Genomic DNA, 21,471 nt, shown 5'->3' with positions numbered 1-21,471 from the left:
ATCATTATGTAGTGTCCTTCCTTGTCTCTTGTAACATTCCTTATTTTAAAGTCTATTTTATCTGATATGAGTATTGCTACTTCAGCTTTCTTTTGATTTCCATTTGCATGGAATATCTTTTTCCATCCCCTCACTTTCAGCCTATGTGTGTCCCTAGGTCTGAAGTGGATCTCTTGTAGACAGCATATATACGGGTCCTGTTTTTGTATCCATTCAGCAAGCCTGTGTCTTTTGGTTGGAACATTTAATCCATTCACATTTAATGTAATTATCAATATGTATGTTCCTATTAACATTTTCTTAATTGTTTTGGGTTTTTGTAGGTTTTTTTCTTCTCTTGTGTTTCCCACTTAGAGAAGTTCTTTTAGCATTTGTTTTAGATCTGGTTTGGTGGTGCAGAATTCTTTTAGCTTTTGCTTGTCTGTAAAGCTTTTGACTTCTGTTTTGAATCTGAATTAGATCCTTGCCGGGGAGAGTAATCTTGGCTGTAGGTTGTTCCCTTTCATCACTTTAAATATATCGTGGCTCTCCATTCTGGCTTGTAGAGTTTCTGCTGAGAAATCAGCTGTTAACCTTATGGGAGTTCCCTTGTATGGTATTTGTCATTTTTCCCTTGTTGCTTTTAATAACTTGTCTTTAATTTTTGCCAATTTGATTACTATGTGTCTCAACTTGTTTCTCCTTGGGTTTATCCTGCCTGGTTCTCTGTGCTTCCCGGACTTGAGTGGCTATTTCCTTTCCCATGTTAGGGAAATTTTCGACTATAATCTCTTCAAATATTTTCTTGGGTCCTTTCTCTCTCTCTTCTCCTTCTGACACCCCTATAATGTGAATGTTGGTGCATTTAATGTTGTCCCAGAGGTCTCTTAGACTGTCCTTATTCCTTTTCACTCTTTTTCTTTATCCTTTTCCATGGCATTGAATTCCACCATTCTGTCTTCCAGGTCACTTGTCCATTCTTCTGCCTCAGTTATTCTGCTATTGATTCCTTCTAGTGTATTTTTCATTTCAGTTATTGTATGGTTCATCTCTGTTTGTTTGTTCTTTAATTTTTCTAGGTGTTTGTTCTTTAATTCTTCCAGGTCTTTGTTGTACATTTTTTGCATCTTCTCGATCTTTGCCTCCATTCTTTTTCCAAGGTCCTGGATCATCTTCACTATCATTATTCTTAATTCTTTTTTTGAAAAGTTGCCTATCGCCTCTTCATTTAGTCGTTTTTATGGGGTTTTATCTTGTCCTTCATCTGGTACATAGTCCTCTGCCTTTTCATTTTGTCTGTCTTTCTGTGAGTGTGGATTTTGTTCCACAGGCTGCAGGATTGTAGTTCTTCTTGCTTCTGCTGTGTGCCCTCTTCTCATGAGGCTATCTAAGAGGCTTATGCAAGCTTCCTGATGGAAGGGACTGGTGGTGGGTAGAGCTGGGTGTTCCTCTGGTGGGCAGAGCTCAGTAAAACTTTAATCTGCTTTTCTGCTGATGGGTGGGGCTGAGTCCCCTCCCTGTTGGTTGTTTGGCCTGAGGCAACCCAGCACTGGAGCCTATAGGCTCTTCGGTGGGGCTAATGCCAAGGAGTACTTCCCAGAACTTCTGCTGCCAGTGTCCTTGTCCCCATGGTGAGCCACAGCCACCCCCCCACCTCTGCAGGAGACCCTCCAACACTAGCAGGTAGATCTGGTTCAGTCTCCTATGGGGTCACTGCTCCTTCCCCTGGGTCCTGATGCACACACTACTTTGTGTGTGCCCTCCAAGAGTGGAGTCTCTGTTTCCCCCAGTCTTGTTGAAGTCCTAAAGTCAAATCCCACTAGCCTTCAAAGTCTGATTCTCTGGGAATGCCTCTTCCCATTGCCGGACCCCCAGGTTGGGAAGCCTGACGTGGGGCTCAGAACCTTCACTGCAGTGGGTGGACTTCTGTGGTATAATTGTTCTTCAGTTTGTGAGTCACCCACCCAGCGGTTATGAGATTTGATTTTATTGTGATTGCACCCCTCCTACCATCTCATTGTGGCTTCCCCTTTGTCTTTGAATGTGGGGTATTTTTTTGGTGAGGTCCAGTGTCTTCCTGTCAATGATTGTTCAGCAGTTAGTTATGATTGCAGTGCTCTCTCAAGAAGGAGTGAGTGCACGTCCTTCTTCTCTGCCATCTTGAACCAATCCAGAACCATTGATTTTAAAACATAACAGTATAAGTACCACTCAAAGAGAAAAAAGTACTTCAATTAAACTATTACCCAATGCTTTCTTATTGCTTAGAATATTTATGTTCTACTTTTTGAAATTGCTCTTGTAGGTTCTTTTTTAATTTATTTTATTGAAGTATAGTTGATTTACAATGTTGTGTTAATTTCTGCTGTACAGCATCTTGTAGGCTTTTTGAGACATGGAAGTGACCACACTATGAAGAGCTATGACCAAGTTCACACACATGGAAGCAGTGATAACTCTTATACCTTCCACCTGGCTGTTGGTAGTTGTAAGATGCCATCAATTTTAAGACACAGCCTGATTTCAGGGATGTTAAAATGTGAAAAGTGTGTACATTAGAATTAGTGAAGTAGGACACATCAAATTAGTTACCTTCCAGGTGGGTTTAAAAGGAAAGAACGTTCTTAAGACATAAATATGATTCAACAGGACACATATTGTACTACAGGAGTGTTCAAAACACCTTGGATAAGGACTTGGCCGCTGCCCAGGCAAGCATGAAGGCTTTCCAGTCAGGGTACAGGAATGTCTTTGGAGAAGAAGACAGAGGTGAAAAGAAGAGGGAAAACCTCAGAATGAGGAAAAAGAGCTCAAATATGACAAGCTGGGTTAAATGCCCTCCTTCTATGATCCTGGGATCTTATAATTTGGGGCTTCAAGACACAATCACAAGGTTTTCACAATACATACTGGCACCACCAGTGCCACCACCAGACGAGGAGGGGAGAGCAGCGTCCCTCACCTACTAGGTGCTCAGTATGGTGAGTGAGTGAGTGAATGTGTGAGTGCGTGGGTTAGGTCTGTCTGTGGCAAAGGTAACAGCTGTTCTCTTTTCCCTTGTCACCCTAGAGAAACTTGAGAGTGAGAAGCTGAACGTCGCTGAGGTCACCCAGTCAGAGATTGCCCAGAAGCAAAAGCTGCAGACTGTCCTGGAGAAGATCAATGAAACCCTGAAACTTCCTCCCAGGAGCATCAAGTGGAATGTAGACAGTGAGTTTTGCAAAGGAAGATGGGACTGTTACCTGACACCTGTGGTTCCTACCGTGGAGTTTCCCCAGGAAGCTGCATCAATAAGCTGGGAGGCCCCGGATGGGTGCAAACTCATTTATCTCTGAGTGAGATATGCCTTTCCTTAGAAAGGAAGCTCATCATCCACATCTAAGGAAAGCTGAGAAAAACAGCAAAATGTCAAAATCTAGTGAGCCTTTTCTGTAAAAGGCTCTCTGTAGGAACCTCATGTGAGATTGGTGGAGAAGGAAGCTCCTATTCATTGAGCTACTTCTGAGTCTCAGCACAACCTTTTGAAAAAGCTCCTGTCTCCAGCTTGTTGAAGCTCTGGGAAGTGGAGATGCCCAGTTCAGGCAGCTGAGAAGCGGGGAGCGAGGACTTGGGTCTGTTCCAGTGCCCACGCCCTTCCTCTCACCCCCTTACTGCCCAGAGGGAGCAAAGATATGGCTAAGAGCATAGGCAATGGAATAGGATTTTAAAATTCAGGTTTTCGTGCTAGTGTAGCTCAAGGATCTCAGAAAGTATAAACCGTTCATTCTTTTGCTGCCTCAAGGGCCTGGCTAATATGGACTTAATTGAGTCCATATCAGAGTCAACATGGAATCAGCAGATTTGGGTGAATCCAGTAGCAACAACCTGTTTCCCATCGGGAGCCCAAAGTTGTTTTGTTCCTTGTAATAGATAAAAGTATGAATTTAGATTAATGAAATGACTGAGATTGTGTTTCCTGCCTTTAAGCATTAAGGGGTTGAGTATTATATCTTATTGCATCTGATGTATACAGCTTAAAATGGACATCTTCCCCCACCACCACCACCAAAAAAAAACACCTTTCAGACTTGGGAAAGAAAAGGGAATCTTCAGCTTTCCAAGTTAGAGACCCAGCAGCTGCCAATGGCAATCTCTTCAGCAGGTTCCTAACACCTGCCGTTGGAGGCGAGACGCCAAGTACCTCCTTCAGCACAATGACACCTTAGCTTGCACAGCGTGAAAAGCTGCCTCTAGCAGCACGCTGGGAACAGGGCATCCTCTGTGGAGCAGAGGAGACACCTGAGGGCAGGAGGAGGGGAGGCCACGGCTCTGGGCCCTAGATGCTGCCCCGTGTCCCAGGAATGCTAATAGTGTTCAGCGGGGGAGGGAAAAAGGGGCTGATCACTAGTTGGGGCAATGTATCTGCATTCTGGAAGTCCATAATAGTAATAAGCATTAAAGTCCTCTGATGGTGACCTCTGCTTAATTTTGTTTGATCCTGTTTCCCATTTCCTTGAGTATGGACCATCTCTATATACCACTCCAAAACAAAACCCCTTTTATCTTTCTTTTTTTTAATTGAAGTATAGTTGATTTACCATCTAATGCTGTGTTAATTTCTGCTGTACAGCAGTGACTCAGTTATACATATACACACATTCTTCTAAAAATTCTTTTCCCTTACGGTTTATCACAGGATATTGAATATAGTTCCCTGTGCTGTACAGTAGGACCTTGTTGTTTCAAAACCCCTTTTCATTTATCATGGAACCCAGTTTGGAAAATAGGAAGAACGGAATTGTTTTGTTTTCTTTGTTTTTAGACAACAGAAATTTATTTGCTCAGAGTCCTGGAAGCCACAAGTCTGAGATGAAGGTGTTGGTGGGTTGGTTCCTTCTGAGGGCTGCAAGGGAAGGATCTGTTACAGGCCTCTCTCCTTAGGTCTCAGAGGGCTAATTTCTTGCTGTATTTCTTCACATCATCTTCCTTCTATGCATGTCTCTGTGTCCAAATTTTCCCTTTTTTATAAGACACTTGTCATATTGGATTAGGGGCTCACCCTACTCCAATATGACCTCATCTTAACTAATCACGTCTGCAATGATTTTACAAATAAGGTCACATTCAGAGGGACTGGAAGTTAGGACTTCAACATATGAATTTGAGGCTGGGGGTCACATATCAACCCATAACACCTGATTGGTCTCCCACTTACCTCTCCAGCCACACATATACTTCATACTTTCTCAGCCTCTCTTCGTCATCCATACACTGGCCTCACTTAAATGGGCCACAATATTCCCACCTTTCTAGAACCATTTCTGGAAGATATTTCCTTGATCTGAAACATTCTTCATCCCATCTTCCCCACCCCCAAACCATTTTGCCTGCCTTAAGAATGGAGTTTTTTAAAGCCACTTCAGAACCATTGTCTTCAGTGGCTTTGAATGATTTGTTTTGGGTTTGCATTCACTTTCATTTCTTATGGGGAAATGTGTAGGAGTAAAATAATCACCTGTATTACCACTCTCATCTGGCTGTTTTCGTTTTTTGGCATTACCGTCCACATCAATGCATATTTTTTCATATTTTTACTTGATGAAGGTATACACAAACTCACTTTGTCTTAAGGTTACATCATACACATCTTCTATATTCACATGTAGTCTTTGTAGTTATATATATATATATATATTTTTTTTTTTTTTTTTTGCGGTATGCGGGCCTCTCACTGTTGTGGCCTCTCCCGTTGCGGAGCACAGGCTCTGGACACGCAGGCTCAGTGGCCATGGCTCACGGGCCCAGCCGCTCCGCGGCATGTGGGATCATCCCGGACTGGGGCACGAACCCGTGTCCCCTGCATCGGCAGGCAGACTCTCAACCACTGCGCCACCAGGGAAGCCCTGTAGTTATAATTTTTGATAGCTGCTCTATTTCCTGGGGTAGATATTCCATAGTTAACTTAAACCCTATGCTGACATTGATCCTTTTAGGATGTTTTTCAGCTTATTGCTAATATCAGACAGGGCCGAGTTAAATGTTATGTTGTGACTCTTTTTGCTTCTCTTGAATTACTCGTCAGATAGATTTTTAGAACTGAGAGGAATTACTAGGTCAGAGGGAATAATTATCTCAGTGGCCAGCTCCCCGCGATGTCTCAGGGCTTCAGGCAGCAGTGGTTTCTGTGATAAGGAATGCAGCAGGCGCAACTCCAGGGCAGGCTCCGACACCTCCTCTCTCGGTTATCTTCCCTGGCTGTTTCTGGGGACATCGTATCATCTTTCCGCTCAGGAAAAGGGTGGCAGAGACAGCTGCTGAGTTCCCAAGGTCCTTGATCCAAGGTTTTAGGGAGTTCTTCCTTTTCTATTTTTTGTTTTATTAGCAACAATAATTTTCATTATTGAAAACTTAGAAAATACAGGTCAATTAAAAGAGATTTAAATAACATCTAACGAATTTATGATGCTTGTATGCCTTGTACTAATCTAAACATTTTACATATTTTGAATCTTGCAATCTTCATTCAACCATCTGAGGTAAGAACTTTACTGTCCCCATTTTACAGATGGGAAAGTCAAGGCATAGAGAGGTTAAGAAACAGTGAGTGTAAGCTTCCTGAGGGCAAGGATTTTTGTCTCTTTACTGCTGTATCCCTAAAACCTGGAAAAGTGACTGGCAATATTAAGCACAATACTATTTGCTAAAGAAGTGTCATTGTCCAAGGTCACACGGGGTTGGGGGAAGTGGGGAGTGGTGGAGCCAGGAATGAGACCCAGAGAGTCTGGCTGCAGAGCCTGTGTACTAAGCCCACACATACTGACCTCATGAGCTGCCTATCAGATACAGGCATTGTCAGCCTTATGGTGTGTTCCTTCAGGTCGTGTGTGTATGTGTGTGTGTGTGTGTGTGTGTGTGTAAGTGTAAGAAATAAATATATCAGTAAATGAATAAAATATGTGTATATACTTATATATAAAATATATTTTATTTTTACGAAGATGGTATCAACCTGTATATATTATTTAGAAGATGTATAGCTTTACAGATCATCCTTCTATATGTCACTTTTAATATTCTATGACATAGATTGGGTATATTATAATTTGCTTAACTAATGAAAGATTTTAAGATTTTTTTCCCATTTTTTCACTAATATCAATACAGCCTGATGAGTTCTTTCTGCTCATAGACATAATTACTTCTTAAGGATGAATACCTAGGAGTGGTAGTTTAGGGCCAAAGAATATGTACATTTTAAGGTCCTATCACATATTGTCAAATTTCCTCCCCCCAAATTGTACCAGTTTCTGTTTCCACCACAATTCAAGTTTGGAGGACTGCTTCTAACTCAACAGCTCCTTTGAAATGGTCTCCCAGCACTGGAGTGACCCTCTTGGCACAGTGGCTGCAGGGCCCAGTTTATACAGCAGAGTCTTGGCTTCTCAACCCTGCTGTCATTCTGCATGTTTTCATCCTGACTGGAGTGCAGGAGCACAGTGGCCCTGGGTTCTGCCTGGCCTCAGGGAGAAGACTCCCAGGAGATGTGCTGAGAGACGGCAATGATGAGAGTGCCCAGACATGCAAAGGTAGTTAGAAGTTTTCTTAATTGAAAAGATAACATGTCTTTATTCGAAAGAAACATTTGAAACAGGAAAAAAATCTTTCAACTATAGCATAACTATTTTTTTTTAACTTTCCAAGTCTTGGCCACAAGTACGTTTGTGTGTGTGTGTGTGTGTGTGTGTGCGTGCGTGCATATTTGTGTATGTATGTGCATGTATATTTATATGTATATATGTATATATATACAAATATGTGTATTTATATATGCATAAATCCATGAAAGTATATATTTACATTATTTCTAGTTCTCTTTGACATTATATTATTAATATTTATAGCTACATCGTCTTAATGATTTTCAGTGCATGCAAACTATTTCATTATGTGAATGCACCATAATTTATTAAAGCAGTGACTATTAAACCATGCTTGGCCCAACCTAGGGATTTGCAAGGAAAAACTCAGGCATCATTGAGGAGAAGAGAAGCAGCTGTGGGCGGGCTGTAGTTAGGACAAAGGGACCAGAGCAGTTGCACTGTTTTTTATCAGGTTTGCCTAATGGTTTTTAGAACAAAGGATTTCTCTGCTTAATTTTTAAAGATTTGAAAACCATCGTCTTTCATTTGGATATATGTGTTTCAGATTTTTTTTAAAGATAATATATTACACAATAATTAACATCTTTTTCTTTTCCATTATGGTTTATTACAGGATATCAAATATAGTTCCCTGTGCTGTACAGTAGGACTTTGTTGTTTATCCATTCTATATATAATAATTTGCATATGCTAATCCAAAACTCCCAATCCATCCCTCCCCCACCCACCCTCCCCCTTGGCAACCACAAGTCTGTTCTCTAAGCCTGTGAGTCTGTTTCTGTTTCGTAGATAAGTTCATTTGTGTCATATTTTAGATACCACATATAAGTAATATCGTATGGTATTCATCTTTCTCTTTCTGACTTCACTTAGTATGACAATCTCTAGGTCCAGCCATGTTGCTGCAAATGGCATTATTTCATTCTTTTTTATGGATGAGTAGTATTCCATTTTGTGTGTGTGTGTGTGTGTGTGGGTATGTACACACACACACACACTATATCTTCTTTATCCATTCATCTATTGATATGCATTTAGGTTGTTTCTATGTCTTGACTATTGTAAATAGTGCTGCTATGAATATAGGGGTGCATGTATCTTTTCAAATTATAGTTTTATCCAGATATATGCCCAGGAATGGGATTGCAGGATCATATGTGCACTCCATATTTAGGTTTTTGAGGAACCCCCATACTGTTCTCCATAGTGACAGCACCAATTTACATTCCCACCAACGGTGTAGGAGGGTTCCCTTTTCTCTACACCCTCTCCAGCATTTATTAATTAACAACTTTTTATACATAGCATGTATGTCTGTGAGAGAGAGATAGAGAAAGAAACTGTGTAATTATTTCTCTTAAAAAATACCCAGGAGGACAGAGCACTCATTGAAAGAGTCTAACATCTGTATGGTGCCTACAACATAGCCCTACTTTGCTTACGAAGACAGTCAAGGTAACATACAGTGTCCCCAGTGTGTGAGAACAACCTTTCTGACCACTGCTTTTCCAGCATTATGTTTTGTCATTAAAGGGGAGAGGTAGCAAATATCCTTACAACCCTCAGTGATGGGACTGATGCGGTGGCAGTTCTGACCAGAAGAGCAAACCCGGTTTTTGCCTCTGTCCATCATGTCAGTGGGTCAGTCCATGCCAGGTGCCTTTTTTGAGGCTATAACTGTGGGTGATGCTTAGTTGGCAAAGCCCAAAATCCCAGAAGTAAACACTTCTTCTGTAAGGCTACGAGTTAGGAGCAGCTCATCTGCTATTTGATGGTGGCATTGAGCTGCTGTTCATAGTCAGTGGAAAACCTTCTTTGAAGCAGCAGTGATAACAGGAAACTCTAGTGAGTCCCCAAGGATTGTCTGGATCAGTTCCTTTTCTTGGTGATTTCTCAAAGCTTCTGTTAGAGTGGATTCATTGATCCCAGGGCAGACAGAATGACACCCTAATAATGGGCCCAGTTCATGCTAACTACACAAAATGGACAATTTTTTGCTCTTTCCTTAAATGCCCCCTGTAATGAGAGCCATAACGCTGGTAGGACTGTGAAGGCAGGTAAAGTATCTGGGGACTCTTCCCTTTTATGAAAGAAAGGGGAGAAAGTTGACATTAATTGCCTAGATGCCAGGTACTTTCTCATAAGTGATAATAGAAAATATCAATCATTCCTAGGCACTGCTATGTACTAGGAGCTTTGCCAACATTATGTCTGGAAATTCTTACTACCCATATTTCTGCATAGGTACTGTTATCCCCATGTGTGAGGTTGAACAGACTGAGGCTCAGGGACCTTAGGTGGCCTACCTAAGGTCATATACTCAGTAAATAAATGGTAGAGTTGTCAAGTCAGAACTCAAGCTCCAGTTGGCCAACACTGTGTGTGCCTGTTACATCACAGTCTTTTTCTCCTCTCATCTACTGAGAAAACTACAACTCAGTAGTTGCCCAGCCTTCTCCAGCATAAATGACCTAAATGATCTGGCACACAGCTCAGCTATAGAAGCCACCTAGGTCATGAACATCCCCTCCCAGCTATTGCCCAGAGGGCATTGCCTGCACTGACTATATATGGCATTCAAGAGAGCAACAGTCCTTTAGATGTCTCGCATGCCTTCCTCCAGGTGTCTTAAAGCCCTGAACAAAGGAAGGGATCCAGTGTCCTGACTCAGTGTCCATTGATTGAGGGCCTGCTTTGTGTAAAGCCTTGGGACAAGGGTAGTGGTGATAACCTACAGAGTTCACAGTCAGATGGGAAGGGAGAGGGGGTTCAGCAGACATGGTTATCAGCACAGAGTGAACAAGAACATGGGGGTGGCAGAGGGCTGACCAGAACTCAGAATTCAGCTGTTGTCAGGGTCCCGACGGGAACCTTGGATTAGAGTGGAGAAGCACAACTTTGCCGTCCAGCAATAACATGATCTAAGAAGCAGATCCACGGGACCTGGCTGAGAACCGAGGGGTCCCAGGGTGAGGCCCGTGATGACCAAGCGTGTCCCCTGACCCATAGGGGTGGGATGAAAGGGGCATTGGGTGTGGTACTGCTACACTCTGGAGATCTGCGTATATCTGCCGAGAACCTAGAAGAAGATTCTCTAATTTATAAATCATCTTTTATTTCAGCTGTTCACGCCAAAAGCCTGGTAGCCATCTTGCATCTGCTGGTTGCTCTGTCCCAGTATTTCCGGGCACCAATCCGACTCCCAGATCATGTTTCCATCCAAGTGGTTGTGGTCCAGGTAAGTTAGAAACCACTAAAAACATCTGCACCCTTAAAGGGGTGCAGGGGCTAAGCTCCTGTGAGAGCCAAGGCACACTGGGTAGCTTGCTAGAAGGAACGCTGAATGAATGCTGAGTGTGTCTGGGTGTGCCATATGCTGGGAGGCATGTGAGTGAGCTTTCTGATGCATGTGGGCTTATCCCTGATATGTGTGCAAAGGGTGGAAGAGCATGTGCTTCTGTCTGGGACAGGCTTGTGTGGGACGTGTGCCTGGGGTTTACGTGCTTTCCTCGGGAGAGTGCCTGTGTAATGTATATCTGAGAGTGTGTTGTATGTATTTGTGAGGTCTTTTTTTTTTTTTTTTAACATCTTTATTGGGGTATAATTGCTTTACAACGGTGTGTTAGTTTCTGCTTTATAACAAAGTGAATCAGTTATACATATACATATGTTCCCATATCTCTTCCCTCTTGCGTCTCCCTCCCTCCCACCCTCTGTATCCCACCCCACCAGGCGGTCACAAAGCACCAAGCTGATATCCCTGTGCTATGCGGCTGCTTCCCACTAGCTATCTACCTTACGTTTGGTAGTGTATATATGTCCATGCCTCTCTCTCGCTTTGTCACAGCTCACCCTTCCCCCTCCCCATATCCTCAAGTCCATTCTCCAGTAGGTCTGTGTCTTTATTCCCGTCTTACCCCTAGGTTCTTCATGACATTTTTTTCCCTTAAATTCCATATATATGTGTTAGCATATGGTATTTGTCTTTCTCTTTCTGACTTACTTCACTCTGTATGACAGACTCTGGGTCCATCCACCTCATTACAAATAGCTCAATTTCGTTTCTTTTTATGGCTGAGTAATATTCCATTGTATATATGTGCCACATCTTCTTTATCCATTCATCCGATGATGGACACTTAGGTTGTTTCCATCTCCTGGCTATTGTAAATAGAGCTGCAATGAACATTGTGGTACGTGACTCTTTTTGAATTTTGGTTTACTCAGGGTATATGCCCAGGAGTGGGATTGCTGGGTTCTATGGTAGGTCTATTTGTAGTTTTTTGAGGAACCTCCATACTGTTCTCCATAGTGGCTGCACCAATTCACATTCCCACCAGCAGTGCAGATCTGTGTAGTAGGATTGGGAGGCTGTATCCCTGTGTGTGTGTGTGTCCTGCCAGACAGCGAGAATCTTTTTTTTTTTTTTTAAATAATGCAGCCTCGTGCTCCAGTGTCTACAGTATGGAGCCCCAGAAGTGGGATCATGGGGTCATAGGCCTGTGGATTTTAAATGTTGGTAGAGTTGTCAATTGTTTGGGCTGCCTTATTTATTTATTTATTTATTTATTTATGGCTGCACTGGATCCTCATTGCTGCCCGTGGGCTTTCTCTAGTTGCGGCAAGCGGGGGCTATTCTTCATTGCAGTGCATGGGCTTCTCATTGCAGTGGCTTCTCTTTCTGCAGAGCACGGGCTCTAGAGCTCAGGCTCAGTAGTTGTGGTGCACAGGCTTAGTTGCTCCGTGGCATGTGGGATCTTCCAGGACCAGGGCTCAAACCCATGTCCCCTGCATTGGCAGGCGGATTCTTAACCACTGCGCCACCAGGGAAGCCCGAGAATCGTTTTTTGGTTAAACAAACAATGCACAGTTATTGAGAAGAAGCAAGTATCTGTGCATGTGTACATGTGTGTATTTGAGAGAGACCCTGACAGGCCGTGCCTGTGTTGAGGGCACTGCCGATTTTCACCTGCCCAGAGAAGCACAAGTCATTTTTTCCAGATTGTTGGATGGAATTTCCATTCACACATGGCTGTGTGATTTCCACAATGAGGGGATGCTCTCTCCCTGTGACTATCTCATTCTGCTCCTAACCCCATTAGATACTCAAATTCAATTTTATTTTCCAACTTTACGCCCGTGAGCAAAAGGTCGTCATTTTGTTGGCTTCTGTTCTTTTCCAAATAAACATGCTACAAGGGAGAATGTCCCTTATGAGCAGCTCCCTGGCTATCCAAGGTTATCCAGGGTTCTGTCTGGCAACTCTGCCACCCCTTGGTGAGGAAGAGCCCAGAGGGCAGGTAGGCTTTGCCTGAGAGGAGAGGCGAGGCCAGGCCAGCTTCCAGGACAGAAGGGCTGAGCTTTCAGGGATCAGAAGTGAATGGGGGAGGGGAGGAGGACATGGGGGTGCTGCTCAGCCAATGCCCTAATGAAAAAGTATTTCTTCCAGCACCTTCTGGGTACTTAACTTGCTAAACGTCAAGGGGGTATAATAGGAAGATGACACCTTGGCCCTGCCTGCCCGGAGACAGGACTATACATAAGCAGCAGAGAGGGCTATCAGAAGCCTCGTCAATGCAAACGCGTGTGGTTCCGACACTAAGTGCAGCTGACTGAAAGAGACTAATTGGCTTCATTTATTGGGCTGTCAACCATGTCAGGCATGGTGCTAAGCATTTTATGAATATGTGGCCAGCCCAGAGCATCCTGGTACATGCATCTTCCTAGTGAATCCAGGCCATCTCTATTGTGTCATTTATTAACAATCAATAAAGTGTGAATCCATTTCATTATATTTTTTAAAACTATGATTCAGGATTTGCGAGGGTTGGGGGGGAAACAGTGGTCACTGGAAGCCCATGTCTCATGCCTTATTTTGAGCTCAATTATAGGCCATCAGAAGGCTGTTGCTGGTTTAATTTCCACTGCAGGCAGTTTTGTTAGCGTGAGGGAGAAAGGAGGAGGCATTACATAAAATGGCATCAAGGTATGTCAGGGTTTATGGGGTGTTTTGCGTTATCAAGTTAAACAGGCGCAGAAGCAAGACTCAGAATTGGCTGTAAGACACTGACTGAACTACAGAGAGAGTTCTTTAGGGAACAGTGGATCGAAATGAATCAGGACGCTGTGTGAGGTGTCATTGAACCCAGATTTCTTTTCCATTCTGTGTACCAGCATTTAATTCTGCATGTAGTTGAAGATGAGGTTTGATGTCTGTGAACAGCCTCGCAAGACAAGGACACAGATTCCATTAGCCCTGTGTGAAAATTTTACATATGTTGAAGCTGAATTTGGAAAACGTCCTGGTCTATCCACACTAGATCTTTTTTCAATGGTATTTTAATGTTTTTCTTCCTTTTTTGCTTTGATAGTTCATTCTTCTTAATCTAATCCAGATACACTCATGGCCTTTATCCAGCTCTACCTTTCCTTCTGTAAAAGTATTTTGCAAGGACGCTAGTTTCTGTGGCTATTGGGAATGTGAAGAAAAGGTTGTGGAAGTTCGGGCAGGAGGGTCGAGAAGGCAGATTTCAGCTGAAACACTAATGCTTGGAGGATCCCTCTTGACACATCTCAGTCTTTGTGGAAGATGGATTTGCTCTGACAGCCTCTTGCCCTGCCCAGACTGCCTTCCAAGCGTCTGGTAACTGATTGTGTAGGAACGTGATAAATGCATCTCCCTCCTCACCCCCATCAGAAGGTCTTCCTGAACGCCAGCACTCCTTCATCGGTTCCCACGCCCACACAGTGAGGTTTAAACTCCAAACCAGCACTCAACTGACCAAGGGCAGCCACTGTCCCTCCAAACGGCCTCCTGAACACGCCTGTGCTCTCCTATTCTGCCTTTTTGCTCCGGCCATTCCTCCCACTGAAGAGGTCTCTCCTCTGTGTCCAGCCAAATCCTAGCTGTCCGTTAAGTTCCAGCTCAAGAACCCCTCCCCCTGGAAGGTGTCCCTGACCCTCTCAGCCGAAAGTACTTGTTCCTGTCCTGCACTCAGCACTTCCTCTCTGCAAGGGGCCACCATGTAATTAATTATCCATGACACGTTTGAGAGGGAAAGGGGATCCTACTCTAATAATTGAGCTGGGACCAGGAGGACTGTCTGGGGAAAACTGTTCTTGCATACCTGTTCTTCTACGCCATTTTACTCCAAGTTCCTTAAGGTCCAAAACTATGTCACATGTTCCACAGTGTTTGCTAAGTCCAACACAGTGGCTTGTACAGAGAAGGCACTGATTAATGAAACAGAGAAGAAAGAGAATGAATTGATGGGAAGGGGTAGACAGATGATGGATGGATGCATGGGTGGGTGGATGGATGGGCAGATGGGTGGGTGGATGGATGGATGGGTGGGTGGGTGGATGGATGGCAGTTTGGGTGGGCGGATGGGTGGGTGGATGGACCTCCAAAGTGCCTACGCTTTTCTCAGAGAGTAAGCTAGTCACCCAAGGACTGTACTACTTACTTAAAAGCTCCTCTAGTTAAACGTTTTTTGAAAACTCTCCCTCTGAATTCTCCAAGTTGACCTCAGTTCTTCCACCCCAGCCGCCCCAGTTAAATGTGTTTCTCCGCTTCCCTCCGTGGCCCCAGCTGGAGGGCAGACACACCCTGGCCCTCATTTCCATTTGGTTTACTGTGGATTTCTCCAGGAGGCAAACAGTGTGCTTCCAGCAGAATGTCTTCCAATAAAGAAAGAAAAGATTCACCATCCAAGAAACAGCCGACTTGTTTGGAATAAACACTAATTGCACTTAAGTATGAATGGTACAGTCCAGTCCCAGGAAATCAGGAGCCTCATTTCACCTCTAGCAGTATCTCGTCTCTGGATTCATTTCTTAAACGCCAGTAACTTTCTAAGTATCAGGAATGCTAATCAGTCTTTTGTATTTTTCTAATGCATATTTCTCTCTCTTCCTCCCACCCCCGTTTCCAGAAACGAGAAGGAATCCTCCAGTCTCGGCAAATCCAGGAGGAAATAACTGGTAACACAGAGTATGTCAACGGCACCGTTGCCAGCGATTCTGTAATGGAGCACAGATGTTTCTCCGAAATTCATCCATTTGCTGACATTTAGTTTTCATTTATTGGGATTGCGAGAGGGGCTAGACTTCAGCCAGTGATTATAGTGTAGCCTTTTCCGTGCATTCAAAACATGCCTCTCAATGCTTAAGGTACAAACTTGGGTGGGGAAGTGGGGAGAGGGAATTAACCGTGATTGAAAAATTCTAATTTTGTGGCACTCCAGGAAAGAGTGTGCCCGAAAAAACCAACCAGCATGAAATCATCATGCCATAAACATGGGGTTGAATTTAAATTGTTAACCTTCAAAAGGACGTTTTTCTTCCTTTTCTGAATCTGATTTGTATGGTCACATGCCATGACCCAGAAAGCCCCTCTCTACCTTAGGGTGGTGGATTGTTTGGGGTTTCTTTTTTGTTTGTTTTTTTTTTTCATTTACATTAAGAAATTGGAATATCAGAACATGTAAGAGTTTTGTCATGGGAAAGAGAAGTTTTGTTCTCAAGCAGAAAGAGCAGGACGGTCGGTGTGCGTGGGTCTGAGATCCCTGGGCAGGCTTGAGCCCTGGCCGCACGCAAAACCGGGCAAAATATGTTCGTATCATCTCCTGCTCCCCTAACTCTCCTCTATATTCCTTTGAACAAGAAGAGCAAGTGGAAAGAGCAGGGGCACATGAAGCAATGATTACACCTTCTAAAACCCCACACCCCAAAGGTGGAGGAGGAAACTGTCCTTGGTCTACCTGGCTTGAACTCCACGTTCATCATTCTTCCCAGTACACTACCCACAAGTCATTGTTTAATAGGTGACAGATGTATAGTTGGAATAAACCAACATAATAAGAACCAAAAACGTATTGAGAAAAAAATGTATTGAGCATTTAGTATATAGTAGAAATTATGCTAAAATCTTTCTATATATTAAATCATTTAATGCTCACAACATCTGATTGAGTTGTTTACCATTTTATCCTCATTTTAAGGATAAGTGACCTGAAACCCAGAGAGGTTCGGTAGCTTGCCCAAAGTCACACAGCAAGCAAATGGCTTTGTAAGATTTAAAACTAAGTAGTCTGACCCTAATGCTCGTGCTCCTAATACTTTGCTGCTTCACTGTATGAGTATGGTTCCAGTTCCTGCCCTCTTTGAGAAAACCTATTCTAGGTCAATGGCAGGTGCAGCTTGGGTGGGTATCACAGGATGGACAGGAGAGAGCCCAACCTGACCTCCCCAAGCCGATGCCCTCAGCAACTTGGGCAGTGAAATGCCACATTGAGATGGTACCTGAGCTCTGCTCCTAAAACATGGTTGGGAATCCTGAATCTCTGAGTCCAATATTCTTTCTCAACTGTAAGCAATAATGTGAGTTTATTTAAGGCAAGAAATAGTCCTTTATGCATCGCTTATACCAGGCTTTATGCAAACACCAGTAAATCTATAAAGCAGAGGGGGAAAATAGGTGGTAATGTGGTAAAGACCACCCATAGTTGGAGACTTAGTGCAGAATAAAATGCCAAGGAAGGAAGCTTTCGGGGATCTGCCACCAAGGGTGAGGAGAGAAAAGTCACACTGCTTTCTTTCTCCTTTTCCCGCAGGGCTCTTTCTGGAAGGCATGGTGAGTTGCATAAGAGTGTCCTCTGTCGCTGCTGACTGCCAATGGGGTCTAGTTAATTCTGTAGCAGCTGGGAAGAACAGGCACTCAGCTTGATTCCTGCATGTGTGTCTGTGCCAACCTGGTGACAGGGCCAGTCGGTAGGGAGGGTCAGCGCACTGGTGGGAAGAGGAAAAGTAACCACAGCTGCAGTCCTCTTGCAAGTAACAAGACCACTGACCCTGCTGGGCTTCTGGATGGGTCCTGGGCATTTGCAGGGAAGTCTTGCTCTAAGCATATTGTGGAAGTAAAGTAAGAGGTGTACGTATGCGCTCGGGACTGTACCCTCTCCCCACTCTGTCCAGCCCTTGTAGAAGGTGCCTTTTTCCTTATCACACCTCCTACCTCTCTGGTTTCCCAGAACTTTGGGTGTGTTTATAAGGTCTGTGAATGTCCAAGATCACAATCACCATTCTGGCCATCTCAGATTTACTCATCAAGAGTAGGAGAGGCTGGTGGCGCAGTGGTTGAGAGTCCGCCTGCCGATGCAGGGGACGTGGGTCCGTGCCCCGGTCTGGGAAGATCCCACATGCTGCGGAGCGGCTGGACCCGTGAGCCATGGCCGCTGAGCCTGCACGTCCGGAGCCTGTGCTCCGCAACGGGAGAGGCCACAGCAGTGAGAGGCCCGCGTACCACAAAAAAAAAAAGAGTAGGAAAGGCAGCCCAGGACCACGAACCCTCCCAGCCCCGGTTCCTCTTGGAGATTTCTCATTCCCAGTCACAGATCCCTCCACTATTTCACCTCTCAGATCAGAGGACCAGGGGGGCTATAGCAAGGAAAATCCCTGCAGGGAGAATGGCTTCGCTATTTTCTATGATTCTGTATTTACTGTGGATAATATATTGAAATATTCCAATCATTCTAATAATAACTCAGATCAGCAGATACTTCAGAGTTTACAGAGAATGTACTTTCTTGTCTTTCATCCTCATAACCCACCTAGGGGAGGTTCATGTTCAGTGGGCCTTTTTTCTATTATTATTTTCGGCTGCGTTTTGGCATGCGGGATGCTAGTTCCCTGACCAGGAATCGAACCTGTGCCCTCTGCAATGGAAGCGCAGGGTGTTAACCACTGGCCTGCCAGGGAAGTACCCAGTGGGCATTTTATGGAAGAGGAAAGTGAGGCTAAAAGGATTGAAGTGACCTGATCCCTCAAGAGGGGGAGCTCCCCTTCTGTCCTGGGGCTCTGTAGCTCCCAATCCGCTTATCTGCCCTCTGCCAGGAAGTATGTCTTGGGCACGCTGGTTTTGAAAATTAGGGAGTGATTTGATATTTGGATGACATTCTGCTTCCAAAAAGCTTCAGAAACACTTTAGAATCATGACTAAGTCATGATATCAAAGAATACAAATAGTAAAGAGAAATGACCGGTTCCAAGTCAGACTGCCCGCCAGAGCTCCTGAACCCCAGCTCAAAGAGGGCTGATGTCGAGGGTGGATACACACACACCTACATCTACACAGAGAGAAAAAGGCCCCTAAGATAAGAATCAACCCCAAATCTCTGCCCAAACCCAGTTTCCCAGCACAGTCTCATATCCCAAAGAATTCCCACCTGGAGCTGACCATGTGGCCTGTAGAGGCTCGTTTCTGGGACCTGGGTTGGCATCAGCTCTGGGCCCTACTTTACATTTTCCTCTGTTTTCAGAGCGTGATGCCTTTGACACCTTGTTTGACCACGCACCAGACAAGCTGAACGTGGTGAAAAAGGTGGGAGGTGCCTGAGAGGGAGGGAGGGAGGGAGGGAAGGGGAGAGGGAGGGAGGGAGGGGAGCGAGATGTAGGAAAACATTTGGAAAACCCACCCCCTGCAGTTTGCAAGCTTCCCGAAACTGTTGTCATCACCAGACCACCACAAGCACAGAGCTTTCCTGCTTGATGTCCGTTTTACCTGTCTTGTTTTCACTGGATGCCTTATCCAGTCCCTTTCTTCTCCCATTGGGATGACAGCATCTCTTGGGGGTTTCTGAGGCTACGGTCCCGTGTCTCCACACCCACACTGAACCCCACCATCCCTGCTCCTCACACAGACCTCCCTCTGTCTCCCTGGCACCGGTACCTGCACCTAGGGGGACTGGAAGGAGGGACCCAAGGCGGTCATTTCTCCTCTGGCCCCCTGAGCCTGGCTAGGACACTCCGCCTGTCACTCTGCCCTCTTAGCACTCCCTGCTCCTTGCACAGTTCTGGACCTGGCTATTGGAATTGCACAGTGCATGGGACTGCCAGTCCTGGGGGCCATCCTTCCCTGTGGACTCAAGGAGTTTCGCAAGAGCCTTATAGGCTGCTCAGCCTCACTCCGCTCGGCACAGGGATCCCGGGCCCGAGATCTTGGCTGGGTCTCGTCCTGTGTCATCATGCTTGAGTCACAGGGGCGGCCTCCAGGGTGAGAGTCTTCATCTCAATGTCTGGCTTGTGCTTTTCTTCTAGACGCTCATTACTTTCGTGAACAAGCACCTGAATAAATTGAACCTGGAGGTCACGGAACTGGAAACCCAGGTGGGTGACGGCCCCATGTGCAGGGTGGGGGACAAGGCCCCGCTGGACAGCCACTGTTCCCATTGCCCCAGCCACATTGCCAGGAGGGCTTTCCACCCTGATCCTGGAGGTTTTCTGGGGAAGGGAGAGGGGATTCTCTCTCTCTTCCCTCAGAGGGGTGAACTGCATGGAATTTCTCTGAATTCTTTCCAGTATTTTATTTTGAAAAGTTGCAAGAATATTATCATGGATCCCCATGTACTCTTCACGCACATATACCAATTGTTAACATTTGGCCATATTTGGGTTTTTTTCTCTCTCGCCACCCCTAAATACCTCAGAATCACAATATAGTCATCAAATTCAGGCAGTTTTAACATCAATACAATATGTTAATCTATTTAGGTTAAACCATATGAAATCACTGATATGTGACTACTCTTGACCGTGTCACATGGTTCAGAGAAATACAGTTGTCCTCATATTCTCACCTGATGCATTTAGTTGTCATGTCTCTTTAGTTTCTTTTTAATAGAGAACAAATCCTCAGCCTCTCATTGCATAACATTGACATTTTTGAAGAGTGCGGGCCATTTAGTTCATAGAATGCCTCTGTTTTTCTCCCTCATGATTAGAACCAGGTTATGCATGTTCAGGAACAGTACCATGGAGGCAATGCTGTGTTCTTCTCAGGCCATTTTTTTTTTTTTAATATATATATTTTTTTGGCTGTGTTGGGTCTTCCTTGCAGTGCACGGGCTTCTCACTGCGGTGGCTTCTCTGGTTACGGAGCACAGGCTCTAGGCGTGTGGGCTTCAGTAGTTGTGGCTCGCAGGCTCTAGAGCTCAGGCTCAGTAGTTGTGGCGGACGGGCTTAGTTGCTCCACGGCATGTGGCATCTTCCCGGACCAGCGGTCGAACCCATGTCCCTTGCATTGGCAGGTGGACTCTTAACCACTGCGCTACCAGGGAAGTCCCTTCTCAGGCACTTTTCTCCATCAGTTCTGTTCCTGGTGGTGGTAACTTTGACCACTTGGCTAAGTGGGCATCCCCCAGATTTCCCTACTGTAAAGCTCCTCCCCCCTACCCCCCGCTTTATAATTAATAACTAATCTTTATTAGGTATAATCTTTGTACCATGTAATGTATCCTGTTTCCCAACCTCTTTTCATTCGCAATGAACTTCTAAAGTGTGGTTTTCTTTTGAACACAGGGGCACCTCCTATTATTTTTAAAGGCAATGCCCGGGTCTGTGACTGAGATCTGCCTGGGTGTGTCTGGACTCTGGAGGCAGCTTCATATGCTCTTCAGGAGATAGGGAACGCGCTGCAGAAGCAATGATTCCTGGAGAGGGCTGGAATGAGCTCTCCCTTCCCCATGGGCAGGGAAGGGGCCTCTGCCGATCATATCTGGTGTCTATCTGCGAGTTTTACCACCAAGTCATTGGAACCAGCAGTCAGGGGCGGGAGCAGTCTAGGTCAGTGGTACTCACAGCTGTGACTAACCCTGACCCTAACCCAGGGTGCTCCCCTGAGTTGACAGATTCGTTTCTTTCATTCTCAACCCATTCCAGCCACAGCCAGAATTAGGCCTAGTTAACTAGTTCCATGGGCGGGCCGTGATTTTGACACGGTTGCTGGGGTCTGTTTCCCATTGTCCACCCTGGGGTGGCCTGGGATGAGTCATGCTCAGGCCCTACCAGCCAGATG

The 21,471-nt window shown here is 44.9% G+C and overlaps 1 protein-coding gene across 2 annotated transcripts in view; it reads left to right on the top strand.

Moving 5' to 3' along the window:
- The window catches only part of PARVA (parvin alpha), a 182,177-nt gene that overhangs the window by 129,535 nt on the left and 31,171 nt on the right, over positions 1-21,471 (top strand). For both annotated transcript variants that reach the window (XM_022555643.3, XM_022555644.3), the window contains 6 exons: positions 3,049-3,189; positions 10,742-10,857; positions 15,554-15,612; positions 17,234-17,253; positions 18,938-18,999; positions 19,716-19,784. In XM_022555643.3, the coding sequence (XP_022411351.1) occupies positions 3,049-3,189; positions 10,742-10,857; positions 15,554-15,612; positions 17,234-17,253; positions 18,938-18,999; positions 19,716-19,784 (467 nt within the window). The remainder of the gene's footprint in view (positions 1-3,048; positions 3,190-10,741; positions 10,858-15,553; positions 15,613-17,233; positions 17,254-18,937; positions 19,000-19,715; positions 19,785-21,471) is intronic.

Source organism: Delphinapterus leucas, chromosome 7, assembly GCF_059928025.1.
Source record: "Delphinapterus leucas isolate spDelLeu-1000000601 "Yukka" chromosome 7, BTC_Dleu_Yukka2, whole genome shotgun sequence".
In the NCBI taxonomy this organism is placed as follows: Eukaryota; Metazoa; Chordata; class Mammalia; order Artiodactyla; family Monodontidae; genus Delphinapterus; species Delphinapterus leucas.
The sequence above is the reverse complement of the archived record's forward strand: the minus strand, read 5'-3'. Positions and strand labels throughout refer to the sequence as shown.